Source organism: Acanthochromis polyacanthus, chromosome 10 (genome assembly GCF_021347895.1).
Source record: "Acanthochromis polyacanthus isolate Apoly-LR-REF ecotype Palm Island chromosome 10, KAUST_Apoly_ChrSc, whole genome shotgun sequence".
NCBI classification, from domain to species: domain Eukaryota; kingdom Metazoa; phylum Chordata; class Actinopteri; family Pomacentridae; genus Acanthochromis; species Acanthochromis polyacanthus.
Window position 1 is genome coordinate 5724273 of NC_067122.1, and position 18119 is coordinate 5742391.

An 18119-nucleotide genomic window follows, 5' to 3' on the forward strand; every position below is an offset into this window, starting at 1 on the left:
AAGGGGAACTTCGGTTTTTTTTCAACCTGGGGTCTGTTTCCATATGTAAGTTCATACATGTGAGTGATGGAGAAATTAATTTTCGACATAGCTCCAGTATCTAGCCAGGCAGGCAGCTTAGCAGCTCAGCTAGCAGCTCGGCTAGCGAAAAGTATGGGGCAGCTGGCGCCCCCGCGTCAAAGTCCGCCCCAACGTGCTTTTTTCCCCACACTGACCGGCTCAGATAGTCTCAATGAGTGTCCCACAAAATACTAGAGATGAGAAGTGAACGAAAACCTCCACATTACCTGGCGATCGCTCTTTGTTGTGGTCTGTATCCAAATCTCAGGATGCTAGAGCGCAAATCTCGTTCCGAAATCGCGCGAGAGCTCGCAAAATCGCGCGATTTCGGAACGAGATTTGCTTTCTAGCACATATTATGAATGATTTTGTAGGGTTTTAACCGTAACATTTAAATTACTTCGGCATATTCACAAAACAAATAACACTCTGGGATCTAAAGCCCAGTATTTAAACTGGTTTGTAAAATTTCCAAGGCAGTTTTATTTCACTACTGTTTTAAATGTGTCACACACGACCACTGGATATTTCCCTGTTGGGGGCTACTAACAGACAGACGTGTTTTCATGCATATAATTAGCATGTGCAATATGGCTGCCTGCTACACTACTGTTCAAAAGTTTGGGGTCACCCAGACAATTTCATGTTTTCCATGAAAACTTACACTTTATTCATGTGCTAACATAATTCCACAAAGGTTTTCTGATTATAAATTGACCTTTCAACACCATTAGCTAACACAATGTAGCATTAGAACACAGGAGTGATGGTTGCTGGAAATGTTCCTCTGTACCCCTATGGAGATATTCCCACAAGAGTCCTTTAACAACCACAAACTAAACAATCAATACAGTCAGATGCAAGAGTTAACGAGGCTGCTTTTAATCTTTAGCTGCACACATCCCAGCTCTGAGTTATCTGTCATTAGTGTGATTGTTTACCGTCTTCTGTTGGTGGTGACACAGGATTTAAGCAATCAATCAATCTATAAACCACTCAGTGAATTACCTGGAAGCAAGGCTGCCTCGTGACCGTCAGCTGCTGGCTCTGTGGGGTGTAGGAGTGTCTTCTGACTCCACTCATGCCCTCTGGCAGGGTCAAGTGTGGCGAAGGGGGCGGGTCCTCCGCTGGCTGGTGATATCGAATGAGCTTCGAGTTCGAAACGTAGCCTCTTCTGCCTGCAGGTGACACACACAGGTTAAGACTAAAGTGGTCCATGTAGACGATATTAGTGTATTTATTATAATTTCAATAACATATCCCTTACCCGTTAAAAAACAACTACGTACAAAAGCAGATACTCCAAATTTTATTCTAATTTTAAGATCAAGGTTAAAACACTGCCATATTGACTGTACAAATGTACTTTATTAACTGAAATATCAAGGTAAAGAAGCTACAATAACAGAAAGTTGGCTCATTGTAATAACAACAATTGACCACAAGATGTCCTCAATGTGTTGTATTTAAGCAAAGCTGCACTGATGCCACAGTATTTGCCATACAGAGGTCAACATCATCCTTGGTTTTACTCTTAACTTCTGGCTTCTATGCATTTCTTGGTCATATTTGTTATTCCCAATATCCATATGCAGACAACAATTTGTTCTTCAGTCATTTCTACCAGGTATGTCGTTCTTTTTGGATAACAAAAACAATCTTGAATGTAACCAGAATTACAAACATTGTCTTCTAGAGCAAAGTGTGCAGCTTAGCTGAGTTGCAATTTAGAATGATAATCATAGTAACATAGCGGCTTTCACCTCCTGCATCAACCAGCCATCTTCGCTTGTCTCCGCGGGTGTCGGCTTCGCTGATTACAGCCACCAGCTCCCCCTTAACCAGGTTCAGGTCCAGGTCCCGGCTGCCCACCACTGTGGTCATCACCTGGTAGATCTTTCCAGAGCCATGCTTGTCTGTTAGCTGCTTGAGACGACGCTGAGAGGATGGGCTCAGAGGCTGATGAAGAATATTAAGTTAAGTGTTAACTCTCAACATATATCTCTGTTTCAGGTATGTTGCATAATTAAAAAGCAAAAAAAAGAAAAAAGGTAAAATTTAAGTATACAGGTGTTTGGAATTTACACACAATTTTGACAAAAAATCTAACTAAATCAATATTCAACATTTCCTGTCAAGAATTATAAGAACATACTTTGAAATATTTAAGAAAGTTACAGAACAAGAAGTCCCACATTCAGAATCTATGACTGACTTGTAATTCCACATAAATGCCAACACACAGCCTGATGATTTGGCAAATTCTTCACAGATTAACATGTTGGACAGCACAGCTGAATTATCACCTGTCTGAGGTTATTATTGTAACCTCACACAAAGCATGACGTGACTGTACATCCTGTTCTTTCAGCAGGTTATTAATAAAAGTTGTTTGGCCAGTTTGAAGGAATGTGACCCACTTCAAGGTCATCTGAAAAAGATATGCAAGCGGCAGTGACACACGGGAAAGAAAAATTGATGCATTACTTCAAAAAAAAGGCATAATGACTACGTCAGGAGATCAGAATGCAAACACTTCTAGAGGCAGAAACAAGTGCTTTCTTCTGCAGCAAACACTTGTTGCTTCACCTTAGCGCTCACACTACTGGCCTACTATTCTGGAGCAGCATTTTTATCACAGATCAACATATTATATAAAGAAAATAAAGTTAACACAGGGAGATATGAGTCCTTAAGGTAACTTGTCATGAGCTGTTGGCATAGACTGTATATAAAGATGGACGTAGCATCTGGCTCCAGAACTGAAGTCCACCCGGAAGTGTCAAAAACTTGCAATATCCCGCCGTCCGCTAGGGTTGGCTCCAAAAAGCTTTTGCTCCATAGACCCCAATTCATTTTTGGAAAAAATAAAATTTAATAGACTGATTTTCTACAGCTCAGGATTTTTTTCCTGTTAGTTTTCATGGTCAAAATGAGAGATCAGGTGGCCGATCTTAAAATAAATCAATACTGAATTTTAAATAAATCGTTAAAGTTGTCGGAGCCAGGGGGCGTGGCTGTACTTGATAGACAGCAACAGAAGCCTCTGCAGTAAAATGTGGGCGGGATAAGAGAGTCCTCAGCCAATCCTGCCCCTAGTTGCTCTCCGGTCTGTTTGATGACACTTTTTATGTCACTGGCTCCAAAAAATCCAAAACGGCGACCAGGAAGTAGCAAAATCCGGGCTTCATTTTCTCGGCGTTGAAACCAAGGGGTGACATCACGGTTAGTTTACGCCTGGCTGTTGGTGTAATTTCTGGCATTTTTAGCCTAAGGTTCAGGAACATTAGTTGGGTAATATAAAGTGTATATTGAGGGTGGAACAGATTTTGTTCGTCACTGTTTAGGGCTCATAGGTATTGTTGTTCTTTTAAAGTGAGCTTTAATGAGGAGGCATGTGCAGAAAAAACTACTAAAACAACTTCTTCTTTAGCACAGATCGAGTCTCAAGTGCAGAAATTAGTCTTAGAAATTGCAAGTGGACAAGACAAAGAGCATTTAGGGGATCCACTTGCATCGTTTCAGCCTGCTAAATGGGAGTATTATGCATTTAGTTCTACCCATTATTGGAAAAACTGTAATGAAGACATCACCTTAGAGTATTCCTATGACGATAACTAACGGTTATCTCCTGTAACATTTTGCCCGGCGCTTTACATACCAACTGTAAATTGGAGAGCTTGTTGTGTCGTATAAATGTATTGCCTTGAACAACTAAACAGTTCAAATTTCCTTCGCTGTTGTTGCACTGGAAGAAGGGAATGTGACCGAGATCAGGTGTCCAACGACAGCTGGTTTTGTTGACTAATGGAATTGTTAATTTAAGGTCTATTAATCAGCATTGTGTGTCTGTTAGGATGACAAATTCAACTTTTGTAAAAATTAAACAAATAAAACACAAGTAATTCACCCAATGAGAAGCATTATAAAAAACAACAAAAATTCAATTCCAACCTGCACGACTGGTGCATTGAGTGTGTCCTGCACAGTCTGACATAAAGTCTCCAGCCTCCTCGCACCTTCAAGCACCGCAGACTCTGCCCACTCCCAGAATGCAGCAGGATGGACGGAGCTATGAGGGAGCTGGAGGGAGACAGATGGAGCAAAAGAAAGAAGCAATGCATCAAAATTTAACGTTGCTTTTGAATATAATTAATGATTCCTTCAGGTTTTCTCAATGGCAATAACAAGTTTTTAAGAAATCTCAGAACTGTCTTGGACAACCCACAGATCACAACCTGGTATCTTTTTTTCCTTTATTATATTTCTGTGTTGGGGTGATTACAAGTGTGTACCTGCTGTGCAAAGCTCTGGAACAGCTGCTCCATGTCTGAGGCCAGGTCTTTGTGCAGACAGCTGAATGTCCCCAACATGCTCCAGATCATCTGCAGAGCCAGACCGTTAAACTGAGGAAGCTCGTTAAGGAGCAGCGTGTTCATGGTCCTGAGGGGAGAAGAGGGTGAGACGTTTGCATTTAGCTGGGATGTTTGCTATCTCAGCTGACTAAGGGTGAAGGCGGGGGACAGGTCGCCAGTTTATCACAGGACTACACACAGAGACAAACAACCGATCACACTCACATTCACACCTAATGACAACCTAGAGTCATCAATTAACCTCAGCTTGGTTTTTGACTGTGGAAGGAAGCTGGAGAATCAATCAATCAATCAATCAATATATACTTTATTGTCCCACTTGGGGAAATTTGTCTTGGACTCAGAGCTGTGCTACCAGTATTGCGCATAAAACACATAAAAACAATATTGCACATAAGACACGTAAAAAACAGTATTGCGCATAAAACACATAAAAACAATATTGCACATAAGACACGTAAAAAACAGTATTGCACATATAACATAGAAAAACAGTATTGCACATAAAACAGTATTGCACATATAACATAGAAAAACAGTATTGCACATAAAACAGTATTGCACATATAACACATAGAAAAACAGTATTGCACATAAAACAGTATTGCACATGTCCCGAAGGTCACACATGACGCAAACCTGGTGAAAATCTGTGTTGCATAGGAAGATCCCAGGCCCAGCATCTTCTAGCTGTGAGGCGACGGTTGCAACAACTGAGCCACCGTGCAGAAACGTTTACAAACAGATTTACAATAAATACAAATTTTGATATATATTTGATACCACTGCAGATCTGTGAATTCACAATTTTCTAACTATATTTTTGAAAAAGTTCTTTAAGCTTAATTTCAATGCTAACATTATCGCCAAAGGACGTCTTTACTGAAATTACTTAAATGAGGAAGCTAATCAATTTGAAATATCCAGTGAAACTGAACTGAAATTTAATACTGCGTACCATACTGTAATATATAATAGTGTATTGATGGATACCAAGGGTGCAACAGATCACAAAACTCACATAATGTCATATTTTTTTGAATAACAGAAACAATATAGTGGCATGGTTGCCACTGTCAACATGTCCATGTTGTATCTTGTCACTGCAGCTTTATATCAAGATTTAGGTAACTATTTCTAAAGTCGAGGCACATTATGTTTTCAGCGTTGTTGCTTATCTGGCAGCAAAACTTAGTGGAAAGGTTGAGCATGGCTAATTGAGCTTTGGTGGAAATCTGAATAACTTTCTTTCAAAGTGTGATAAAGGGCATTAGACTTTGACTGAAAGTAACAGAGACACTAAACCTGTATTTCATACTATTGTGGTTAAACTTTAGGATGAATCCATATTTCATGTTATCCAAACTGTAGGTGGGGACCCACATGGTTCATGGATCAGTTAAGCCATTAATTTATGCCCTCAATTAGCAGACTGAACAAAACCATCCCAGTTATAGCCTGTAATTTTCAAACAATCTCTCTCTCTACCTGTATGTGTTTGCCACAGCCTGTTCCTCGTAGCTCAGAGTGGGTTTGGCCTCTATCAGCTCGTAGTCGAGAAGCTTGTCAAGCCTCTTTCTGATCAGGTTCCTTGGGCCCACCAGGAGGTCACGGAGCGCACACAGTGGCTTGTGGATCAAAGTCCTCATCCTCTTCTCCTGTAAGGAAGGAAGGAAGAAAAGAGCGATCATGGACTTTTTCTATTTTTACAGCTTTTTCTATTTATAGCATCAGTAACGGCACACTGACTGGGTTCATCGATCACATTGTTTTGGTTTTGTTTTAAAGCATTTGACTACTTTTTTCCACCAGTGGCATCTACATGTAAATGACTTACAAATGTCGGAAGAATCCATTGTCTGAGTGCAGTAGTGATCTCCTTGTAGCAAATAGGTGCCTTTTCTCCATCCATATCAAAGTCAAACTCTTCAGTCTTGCAGGCCAGGAACGCCTAAAGACCAACAACAAACACTGAGTACTGTGCTGTGGAAACTGTGAGCATACTTACTGTACAGCAACTGTCAACAAGAAAGAAAGAAAGAAAGAAAGAAAGAAAGAGAGAAAGAAAGCAAGAAAGCAAGAAAGCAAGCAAGAAAGAAAAGTAAACATATACTTTACTTGGCCTAATATTAGCAGACAAATGTAAAAAAAAAAAAAAAAAAAAAAAAAAAAAAGGTCCCTGTTGGTTGGGAACAGAATAGGAAGAAAAACAGCTTGGAGGGTAATTTTAGAGTGGAAAGGTACACATGACTGCGGGGACGTAGCGGCGCCTCCTGAGTTTACACAGCGTGAGTCAAAAACATATGATAACAACATAAATAAATATCTTATTATATTACACTTCTCCATCAGTGACTAGTGACTGGAAAGTCACCCGTCACAGTCTGTGCTGGTAAAATTTAAACAGGGGAAGGTAATATGTGCTCTTCATCCTCCATTTAAGACCTACAATAACAATGCCGACAAAGGTATGGGTACATGTCAAATTAGATTCTGTGGAGACAAAGAGCTGCAGATTTGACTGTGTTACACAGAATTGATGTTCTCACATTAGCATATGAGGTAAATTCCACACAGTAATACTGCAGCAGAGATTTGAAACCAGGACCTTCTAGTTGTGACAGTGCTAACCATAGCACCACCAAGTACAGTAACTATCCATCCATCCATCCATTCTCTACACGCCACTTTATCCTCACTAGGGTCGTGGGGGGTGCTGGAGTCTATCCCAACTGACTCGGGCGAAGGCAGGGGACATCCTGGACAGGTCACCAGTCTGTCACAGGGCTACATATACAGACAATCACACTCACATTCACACCTACGGGCAATTTACAGTAACCAATTAACCTCAGTATATTTTTGGACTGTGAGAGGAAGCCGGAGTAGCCGGAGAAAAACCACGCATGCACAGGGAGAACATGCGAACTCCATGCAGAAAGATCCCAGGCCCACCACCCATTAAACCGCTTTGGACATTTGCAGTTCACCTGTAAGTGGTTCAGGTATGTCTCCACATTCTCCAGAAGCTCCAGGATCCCGTTCTCCAGAACGTAAAAGAAACCTTCCAAGGCATCAAACTCCTCATCCACGAGCTGAAACAGAGTTCACAGGAAGATGTTACAGTATGCAATGTCTCAAGTTGCATGTTGGGACTTGATACCTTGATTATCAACACATCATCATTAGTACCACAGTCATTTCTCTGTAATTACTCTTTAACGTAATCTTCACCTGAGAATTACTGTACATTCAGGGTGTCATTATAGTGTTAACTAGATGTTTACTGCAGATAATACAAGTAGAAAACTGTCTTTATAAGCTTAGGTTGCATGATGACAGCCTTCTTTTTCCAGTTGTCGGATTAGCACCTTTACTATAATGTCACATATTGCTTAACCACCTACAATTTGAAATAATTATAACAATACTTGTGCTAGACCTCAGATTTGCTTGTATTTATACAATTCTGAGAGATTTTTCCAACATGGGTTTAAACGTGTCGTTTCTTCCCATTCTTCAAGTTCAAGCTCTTCTGCAAAGTTTTACAGTGTTCAGTATTCACTATTAGCAAGAAAACATGAAGACAGTGGCATTTGTCAATGCAATCCTTTCAGGTGGCTACATTTGTTTAGGCGTCCTTTATTATGCTAGTAGAAACTTTAGCTTTCACGTTTTCAGCAAATTAATTAAAGTGTCACATTTCCCTACAGTGTGACACTTAAGAGTGTTTTTAGCTGAAAATCACAGTTTGGGCTGGACGAGTACTGGTTAGTTTGGTGTTACCCTGCACATGGTTCAAATTTTTACAATCTTATAACTAGTTGTGGGAGGGACTTGAGGAAAGGCAAAAATAAACATCTTTATAGTTTAATAACCTCTGCTGTACACCTCCAAGTTTATAATAACCACAAAACATAATTTAAAATGACTTTTGCAATATAAGATCTTTAAAGTACTTTTAGATTTTGACTGTAATGCAATCAGGTTTAAACCTAAAAATGAGAAGCATAAAAATATAAATCAAAATAAAGCTGCAGGAGACATGTATTGATGCTCTTGGATGTGACCTCTTTGATCAGACCTGTAAAACCTCACTGGAGTGACGATGGTAACTGTAGCGTAGCGCCGTAGATCAGACCAGAGTAAACAGCAGGTTCGGTGAAAGGTCATATCATGCATCGTCTTTGCACATTCCCAGGTAATCATTAACTACTGAGGTGCTGGCAGGTCAGGGTATGGTATGTAGTGAGATATATTTTATGGCTCAGCATCCTGAGACACCCACTATTACGAGTCGTTTTATTGATTTTATGGGTTAGACTCGCCGCTCTCATGCCTAACTTGGTAAAAGGATTGGTCCTACCTTAGCTGCTATCCCAGTCTCATGTTTAAAGTGCTGGCTGAACCTCGCGGTCTTCTTTGCGATGCTGTGGGAGTTGAGGCGGTTGATCTTGTCTTTGATGGTCAGGGTTTCCGTCTTCTTGTATTTATCAGCTGCAAAACATGAGGGACAGCTAAAACCCTTTCAGCGCCTGCAGTACCAGCTTTTTTTTGCAGCACTATCAGTTTATTTCTTCAGTCTTGGGAGAAAACTTTCTTACCAACTTCTCTGAAGCGTTTGTACTCATTGATGCGACAGTTCAAGGCGATGGAGGTGTGAGCCGTCTGCTCCAGGAGCGGATAGGCCGGGTGAGTCGGGTCGGTGTGCTTCTGGATGGTCTGCAGGAGGAGTGGGTAGCGGGCAATCCGCTGCACCGGCATGACCAGGAAGAAACTCAGAGAGGTGGCGTTGACTTCAGGCCTGGAGGGACAAACACAGATTGTGAGCTCTATAACTATTTCTACAGCTTATCTAGTATTTTCTGTTCCAGTGTGTCAGAACGGCATAAACCTACGCTGAGGCCTTGATGACTTTTACTATCTCATTCCAGAGGGCCTCCTTCTGTTTGTAGCCGTCCTCTATCACCGTCACTTGATTGTAGTTGGCCAAGTATTCCTTATAGGCAGCTTCGATGTCTGAAGACAGGCTGAGGAATGAATTGCCTGTCAGGAAGGAAAAACATACATTTACTTCACTACATGCAGGATTCATGAAGAACACAAAAACACAAATTTAATTCTCATATATGTAAGTAAAACCAGAAAGGTAAGTAGCAAGAACTTTAAAATACAGGCAAAAAAACTAAATGAAATTGCAGATTTACTCATATCAAATTCATCTGCTGGCCATCTGTTGGAATAATCACAAGAAATAAGAAAGGCGGTGCATGTGAAACACAATTCATGCTTTCAGGGAAGCAAGTACCATAGTATGGGCGTAATAAAAAGCACTCTCTTGTTGTAAACAAGCAAATTTAATTTTAAGCCTTCATGCTGAGAAACTTTAAAATGTGGTCATGGGAAGAAACCCGTCCAGACATGCCCTGACTAAGAGAACATGGAATAAAAAAAAACAGATATTTTTAGTTTGTTTTACAGTTTGTGCAAGTTGGGTTGTATTTTCAAATGAAAAATAGCACATAAAGAATCTTAGAAGGCATGTGGTACAATCTCTTAACCTTTGACTTTGTTGTCAATATTGCAACAAAAAGGAATAACACAGATATTAAAATAATATTGAGGCCTTTCACACGACGCAAATGCAATAAAATGCGTATAAAGTCTGAACAATAAGCTCTACTAACACCTCCAGAAAACTTGCAGAAACGACTTCTCGCATGAAAGTAAAAACCACATTTCAGATGACAAGAGGAGAACAGACAACAAGTACGACAGGAGCAGCTCATCTAAAAACAGAAAACCTCTCTGAAACCATCGTACCACGTCCTGCTGGAACTCTAAACAGGCTCGCATTGTGAAAAAATGACCACAGGTAATAAGATTAGAGGGGACATTACAGCTTCATGGAGTGAAGTTACAGACAGTATTCAGTCCTTACAGAGCGTCTCCAGGAAATTTGGGTTTCCAGGCTTGACCTGCTTCTGATCCAACAGGCTGAGCAGACGGCTTGACACGTCGATCACCTCCTCTATGTACAGGAACATGCTGTCCAGGTTGGATAGAGGAGGCTTTGGTGGATATGTGGACAGAAAAAAAACACGTGTAAAATATACTGTTCAGCGAGGCTTTTACAACTAAACACCACAGAGAACATTTTTAATATTTAACCATCTTGCCTGCATATAAACCAGACTCTATGAAGCTATACATCTATCAAATAGGCAACTAAAGGTGCTTTTCCATTAGCACCTACTTGGTTCGGTTTAGGTCTTTTTCTATTACAATCGAGTACCACCTCATCGTGGGTGGAGTCGTCATAGCGCGGCAGCCCAGAAGTTCCTTTATGTCATTTGCGACACAAACGCAACACAACAATGGAAGACATGGAGGTGATGGCACCCCTGCTGCTCGGTCTATGGCTTTTGTCAGATCCAAAGTAAAAGAAGAGAGTCAGAGAAAGCTGAGGGCAGCGAGGCAAAACACTCAGGAGAACAGGAGAGTTTGGGAGGCGATACAAACAGGATTCGAACTCGATGACGTATGAGGGTAAGCTAATGCTAGTTCGCTAATTTCTCCTTATTAGGTATTAAAATATGTATGCTGTGTAGTTTTGTCACTCTCTGTCCAATCAGTGGCCTGCACTCTGCAGACGTCACATTAGCGGCTCGACTCGCTTGGAACCCCGGCCGAGTCGGTACTAAAATGGTACCTGGTACTACGTCCTAATGTGAAACCTCACAAACCGAGTCGAGGAGATTAGCTGCTAATGGAAAAGCGCCATTAGCTACATTTTCCTAAAAATAGAGCAAAATATAACACGGTAAATGGCAATATCAGCACAATCAACATGCAATTCAGAAATTTGAGCATTATTATAACACTAATAGCATAAATTGTCATTTGTGCAACATATGTATGAGGTCATCCTTACAGGGAAAATGCTAATGTGGCTGATAAAGATCTATTCTGTCCTGCTTCATTCTATTGTAATGAGAGAAGAGTGGGCACACGAACCGCTGTGAGACTGAACAATGTGCACATTGCCAGAGAAAAACAATCCAGTAACTTTTCTGTCTCACAATGCCACTATTCATCCACATTTATTCCAGTTTTCCCTCTGGTCAGTGCTCCTGCACTCTACCACTTTTCAGTATTTTCTCTCTCTGTCCTTCATGCAGCCATCACATTATCTTCATGATATTTTCTAAAGCACCTCCATCTTTCCTTTTATTTCTACATTTTTGCACGTCGTCACAATTTTACATTAGAGAAATGGCGCATAAAAGTGATAAATTTAGTTTTTAATATCCATCTCATCAACTATGCCTCCATTCACCAGTTAATTTCCTTCCTTTAACAGGTCACCGGCTCATAATTTCGCCCTTTTCATGTCTTTTTATTTCCATTTGAGTGTCCTCTCCCTCTTCTCCTGTTCCCTGGGTGTGTTGTCATTTTCATGCTCATCTACAGCTCAGTCCTTCCAGCTCATAAAGCCTGATTCCATTATGTTTTATGAGGCCCCATTTCATTACCAGCGATAATAAATGATTATTTAGCAGTATTAAGCAATACCTCAAGACAAAATGAAAAGCTGTAAGCAAACAAGGGGCAACGGCAGAGCAGTATATCTGGATGCTGCAATGCCATTACAACATGTAGTGATAACTTATTGTTTGAAAGCACAATCAAAACGGTTGTTCTGCCGTAAAACAACATGTTTCACAACTGCTCGCTTTAAATCTGTACATTGATCTTGACTGTCTAACGGTTTCTTATGACATCCATCACTAAAGGAAGGCACAGGAAACTGTCTTTCCAGGGTAATATCTAAAGCTATGGGGGAAACAACATGTGTTTTGTGGAATGAATGCAAAAAAAAACACTATTTTCACTACAGAGACAAATATTTAAAAATCTGCCAAAATAGTTATTTTATTGCTGTTTGCATAATGTTCAGTCAAATGTAACATATTTAGCTTAATACCTTAAAAATAAAAAATCTAATCATACAAATCATATTGATTCATTTATGTATTTTATTGTTTTTTACTTTTATTTATTTATGTATTGATTTATTTATTTTATTCAAGTAAGGACAGTCTGAGAAATACTAGAGTGACAACAATATGGATAAATATAGTGATGCGAGATGAAATTTATTAATTCTGTTTTGTGAAGTGTGCATGCGTTAATCACGTCTGCTCAGCTTATTTATTTTATTTAATATAAACTATTTAGATTTAGTTTCTCAATTAAATAATTTTTGGGTGTAGATGAACTGAATTTTATTAGTTCTCTTTAAAGAATCACATAAATTAGCTGTAATTCCTGCCTTAATATCACTACAAACCAAAAGTTTGACTATTTGGTCGGTTGACAAATTCAAAAGACATAACGATCAAGTCATGCATAATAAAAGGACAAATAATCCACACATTAAATCCTATTTGGAATTACTGTTTCTGCACTGCCATCCTTAGTATCATGCTCTATCCACTTATTCATCGTGTCGTTGATTCATACCTGTAGTTTCTGCAGGTTGCTCCTGATAGTCACAGTGCTGAGTTGCAGCATTCGAAGGTAATTCCTCTCAGACTGGACCAGCTCCTCTATAGCCAGCAGCTGTCTCTGCGCTGCCCTCTCTTTAGCTGCTGCTGCCTCCTCTTCAGACTTCTTCTTAGCCTCTTTGGCCTCCTCTGCCAACCTCTCCTGTGATATCGAGCTCTCCTCTGAAAAACTGTCCTGTGAGGGAAGTCTTGAATTTGTTCGAGCAGTACTTATATCTTCAAGTTCTGAAGAATCGCCAGGTGCCTCCACAAACACAGACACATCCGACTCAAACGCCTCCTCCAAGTTTCTCTTTTCTTGTCCAGCTTGATCATATGTCCTCTCCAGGAGTTTTTCTTTCATTGGATCTTTCTTGGTAACCTTCTCTACAGCTCCCAGGGAAGACAGAGCAGATGAGGCTGGTTTAGGGAGAGCCAGTGTGAAGGAGGACTGAGGCCTCCTGGGAACCTCCATGATGAAGATCACTGCCAGAGACAAATGCTGTTAGACACTGTTCTTCGTGTTTGAATTTATTTTGTACCTACAAATCATTACAGCATACATAATAATGTCTTTATTGCTATTTCTCCAACCAACTAAAACTGCCATTTAAAAGATTTTTGTTCAAGATTAGAGGGGAAAACATCCTCCTAGGACCCCATTTGAACAGTAGTTTTCTGGCTACAGAGCAGAGCAAGTTTAACAGGAGGCTTACATTTTGTATTGATTGAGTAATCGGTATGAAGGGCAACAGGTGCATGCTGTCACATTTTCTCATCCTGATGTGGATGGATGGAAAAATTCGTATGCACTTGTTTCAGCTTGATTTAGCAGGATCTCAGACAACAATGGCAAAAAAATACCTGAAAATGTTAAAATACTTAAGTGGACCACGATGTATTGACTTATTGTTGTTAATCTGTATGCGTGCTTCTTCATAATATCTTTGTAGAATGGAAATTTTCTATTACAAGTCACATTTATCTGTATAAGTATGTGTAGTATACCGGGCTTCGCAAAAGTTCTGTTACACAGTTTCATGATCTTTAGAGACGTTTACATGTCGGAGTGAAAAATTCCATTAAATAAACTGGAAGTTCTACCTTATAGGTAGGTGTCCTTAATACAATGTTTTTCTCCGGTGAAGTTGTATCAAGATGGAAGTCAAAAGAGTTGAGATATCTGCTCTCCTTCACGCTGGCCACAACAAGTCTGACAGAGCCAAGCAGCTGAACATCAGCCGGATGACCGTCCACAGAGTCGCGGAGAGGCTCAAGAATGGTGAAGATCTTTCAGTGATCTTTCAAGAATGGTGAAGACCTGAAATATCTTCACCATTCTTTAGCCTCTCCGCGACTCTGTGGACGGTCATCCGGCTGTTGTTCAGCACAAAGGAGAGCAGATATCTCAACTCTTTTGACTTCCATCTTGATACAACTTCACCGGAGAAAAAAATTTGTATTAAGGACACCTGCCTATAAGGTAGAACTTTCAGTTTATTTAATGGAATTTTTCACTCCGACATGTAAACGTCTCTAAAGATCATGAAACCGAGTGTAACAGAACTTTTGCAAAGCCCGGTATTTCTTGTGTTGTTCATCACGAGACAGAAAATGTGTAAACATCTGTCTACCATTTTCAGATTAGGAAACAGTATCAACTTAAACTATATAAAAAGCAGCCACACTGTTTTTTATTTACACTGTTTCTGAAAATACCCTAAAACTGAAGTAGAAGGCATTCATGTTTCAGAAAAACACTGGCTCAGTGTCTTCATTTGAACGTGCAGAAAAGAAGTGAGAGGCACAAACTGGATCCAAATAGCTACAGATGAAGCCGTGTGAATCCTCCCTGCATCTCTCCTGTATGTGCACAGCTGTGTCGAAACAGCACAGCTGTCAAAATGTGGAAGTAACCAGAGTGTAGGTCTGCTCTGTATAACTGAAGAAATACAGATTGCAAAACCATAACACATTTTGAGCTAGTAATCAGTTGGCATGCTTTCGGGAATTAAGTATCACATAAATAACCTCTTCGTTGAAAGGTCAGTTTTGCAAAGTGTAAAAATTACAGCGACGACATCAACTGCAAAATGTATATTTGCGTACATATAAAACAATTTCTAGACCTTGACAAGTTGTTTCGATCATAAAGTAAAATACTCGTTCAGTATAGTTCAGTTCCAGATGTGTGTGACTGAATGTTTTGTGCCTTTATAGACACACATTCTGATCTGTAAGTTTTAATGTTTAAATGATAAACTGAGGCATAATGTTATTGAAATTAAAGTTATTTTACTGAGAAATTTCAGGTTGTTCAAAATGTTTTGTAAAAAGATAGCTCCTTAAATGTGAACATTTTTAGAATGTACTTTTTTGCACGAGAACAAAGGGAAAAATGAGGAGTTGTCGTTATTGATAGGTTACTGGTCCGACCCACTTGCTATCAAACTGGTCTGAATGTGGCTCCTGAGCTAATATGAGTTTGACACTCTTGGTTTACAGCATCTAATGTGGACAGTCAGGAGAGAGCTATTCAGTCAATCATATAAATACAATTCACATTTTCTAGCCTCTATGTGAAATTCAGAGTGTTTTCTGTATCATTTCCTGACAGAGAAGCCTACTACAGAAAAATTCTTAGAATTGCAATGCTGACAGCGATACATTCCTGCACTCGATTTGATGCTCAGTTTTGCAAAGTGCAAACACCACCACAGCAACTGAGGCCTGTTTGAAGCAGCAGAAGGAAACATACAATCAAGCATTATGTGGACTACCATGTATGTTAATACAGCTTTTATAACTGCATAAATCAGCAGGCAGCAGCAGATGAGAAAGCTTTGTTTATTGTATTGTCATGGATCCTCTGAGCTGGAACACCACGTGTTGACCCACCAGGAGGCTGGCAAGCTGCTTACAGAGCGACTAATGCTGCCACTGCTGCGGCAATTAGCTATTACATGGTCCACTTGAACAGCCCTTTGTGGCTTTTAAGGTCAGGCTCTAATGACAATTTTATTTTTGACTCGGTGATGAAATCAAAGTGTCAGTGTGAGGACTTACCAATGACATTTAACATCAAAAGGTTTGGAGTTTCTTGTGTATGCCAAAGTCTGTAGGTGTTTTTTCCAGCAGTTTGACACCTGGGTTTGAGTACTAACACAAAGATTTTTGTGAAATATATTTTCCTACACTTTATGCAGTATTCTAGGGACACATTTTAATAGTTAAACTACCTGATGACATTTTGCACATTTCCATTATTAAACTCTCACCTTCAGCTGCACGCTGCTGCATTAATATACATAATAAAGCTGTTTTGCTGCATGAGAATATAGTGTTCCAGTTGTGCTGTGTGTCTTACAATGTTTATTTGAAGACATGAATTTCACATTAATATGAAGAACTGATACATTACTGCGACAATATCACAGCAACAAATTCCCTCATATCAATGCTGTAGTCCCTTTCAGTCAGTACTAAATAGCATTTGATGTTCATGGCTCTAACTTAAAGGAATTTTCATGAGATAAATGGGTAAATGTACTGACACGTACTGTTAGACACAACACCACCCAGTTCTCTGTGATACAAACTGTGTCGCTGAAAATGTCAGTTTACTGAGAGGTACTGAGGTGTTGCTTGGAATTTTAACTTTCAAAATTCTTTAAATAGTTCAGTAGGTGCAGCAAGATGAAGCTAATAAACTGCCAGCTGACAGCATATTAAATTATGTTGTAACCCTTTAAAATATTCTTTCTCATTTTTGTTGGTATAATTATCTTGGCACTGACGTAAAGTAACAAAGTACATTTACTGAAGTACTACACAAAAGTACAATTTTGAGTTATTTGTACTTAAGTTGAGTATTTCCATTTCCACTACTTTAGACTTATATTTAACCACAATTCAAGGGTGAATACAGTATTTTTTGCTACACTAATTTTTTTGCTGCTGCCCACTTTACAGATTTGGTTTCATAATACTAAATCTAATCGACAATCAAATTATAATGAATACTGTAGACTAAGATGAAGGGAAATTCACCCAGCAGATGAACTGCATCAAGTAGTTAAATCACTTAAACCAGATGCAACAAGTGAAGGTGCATCAATACTTAAAATCGAATTACATAAATCAATCTGCATTCTGCACAACTTTACGTTTTGTAATTTAAGAAAACTATGACGCTAATACTTTTGCACTTTAACATGAGCGGAACATTTAAATGCAGGGTTTTTATTTGCACTCCTACATTGTAATTTTGGTACTTTTACATACATACAAGATGCGAGTACTTCTTCCACCACTGCTGCACAGGACTGAGGTGTACTTTTAAGATTTATTTTATTTATTTGCATTGCTGTCATTGATTTTGATCTAATCTTAACCTAACCATTCCCTCCAATAAATGACTGTAAGGGTTTTTGCAGCATATGGTGATGCAGATTACTGAGATTTACAACTTGAGCAAAGTACTAAATCTCAGTTCCTTTTTAGAGTCAGAAATAAGTATTAACCAACAATTAAAGTTGCACCAAATGCTGGCATCAAATACCCTCTTGATCAGACAGTTCCTGAATTTACTTCCTTCGATTTTTTCCCCCTAACTTGACATGCTGTTCATGTTTAGACAGAATTTAATTTTTTCAAACTTTGGCTTCATATGTAAATGCTGAAAACGCAGCTTGTAAAAATTTAAAGGTATGACTTTTACTAAGCATCTTGTATGGATATGCAAAATCTGCCCTCAAAGCGATGCAACCAATATGCTCTTCAATTGACTCACACAAACACAAATCAAAACAGACAAGTCACAAACTGGAGCAAACACTCACCATTCCAAAACAAGTGTTTAAAACCTCAACGCCAACCAAAAACCACAGCAAACTCATCACTGTCCCGACAATAACGCGCGTTTGAGTGACAGAGTATCATTACAAACACTCATAGGAAGTGAGGCTGTCATTACCTTGACTAGAATCCCAGATTCAGCTGCAGCGAAGCTCGATCTCCCCTCTCTGTCTCCTTGCACTGTGTCCCAACTGAAGCGAAATGTGCTGCAGAGGAGACGCTGCTGCTGCTGCTGCTGCATGGAAAACACACACACACAAACCGGTGTAACTTTCTC

The 18119-nt window shown here is 39.5% G+C and overlaps 1 protein-coding gene and 1 long non-coding RNA gene across 9 annotated transcripts in view; one reads left to right on the forward strand and one right to left on the reverse strand.

Moving 5' to 3' along the window:
- Positions 1–18119, forward strand: part of LOC127535740 (uncharacterized) — a 511585-nt gene that overhangs the window by 239634 nt on the left and 253832 nt on the right. The window lies entirely within an intron of this gene.
- arhgef37 (Rho guanine nucleotide exchange factor (GEF) 37) overlaps positions 1–18119 on the reverse strand; it is a 37773-nt gene that overhangs the window by 10486 nt on the left and 9168 nt on the right. For 6 of the 8 annotated variants that reach the window (XM_051954354.1, XM_051954352.1, XM_051954353.1 and 3 more), the window contains exons 4-16: positions 17961–18071; positions 12963–13471; positions 10378–10507; positions 9335–9482; positions 9041–9240; positions 8803–8933; positions 7427–7531; positions 6274–6387; positions 5925–6094; positions 4356–4503; positions 4015–4143; positions 1824–2019; positions 1069–1238 (exon numbers count right to left, since the gene is read on the reverse strand). In XM_051954354.1, the coding sequence (XP_051810314.1) occupies positions 1069–1238; positions 1824–2019; positions 4015–4143; positions 4356–4503; positions 5925–6094; positions 6274–6387; positions 7427–7531; positions 8803–8933; positions 9041–9240; positions 9335–9482; positions 10378–10507; positions 12963–13460 (2139 nt within the window). In that variant the 5' untranslated portion in view covers positions 13461–13471; positions 17961–18071. Of the gene's footprint in view, positions 1–1068; positions 1239–1823; positions 2020–4014; positions 4144–4355; positions 4504–5924; positions 6095–6273; positions 6388–7426; positions 7532–8802; positions 8934–9040; positions 9241–9334; positions 9483–10377; positions 10508–12962; positions 13472–17960; positions 18078–18119 lie in introns of all 8 variants that reach the window. The other 2 variants (XM_051954350.1, XM_051954348.1) reach the window with 1 other exon arrangement.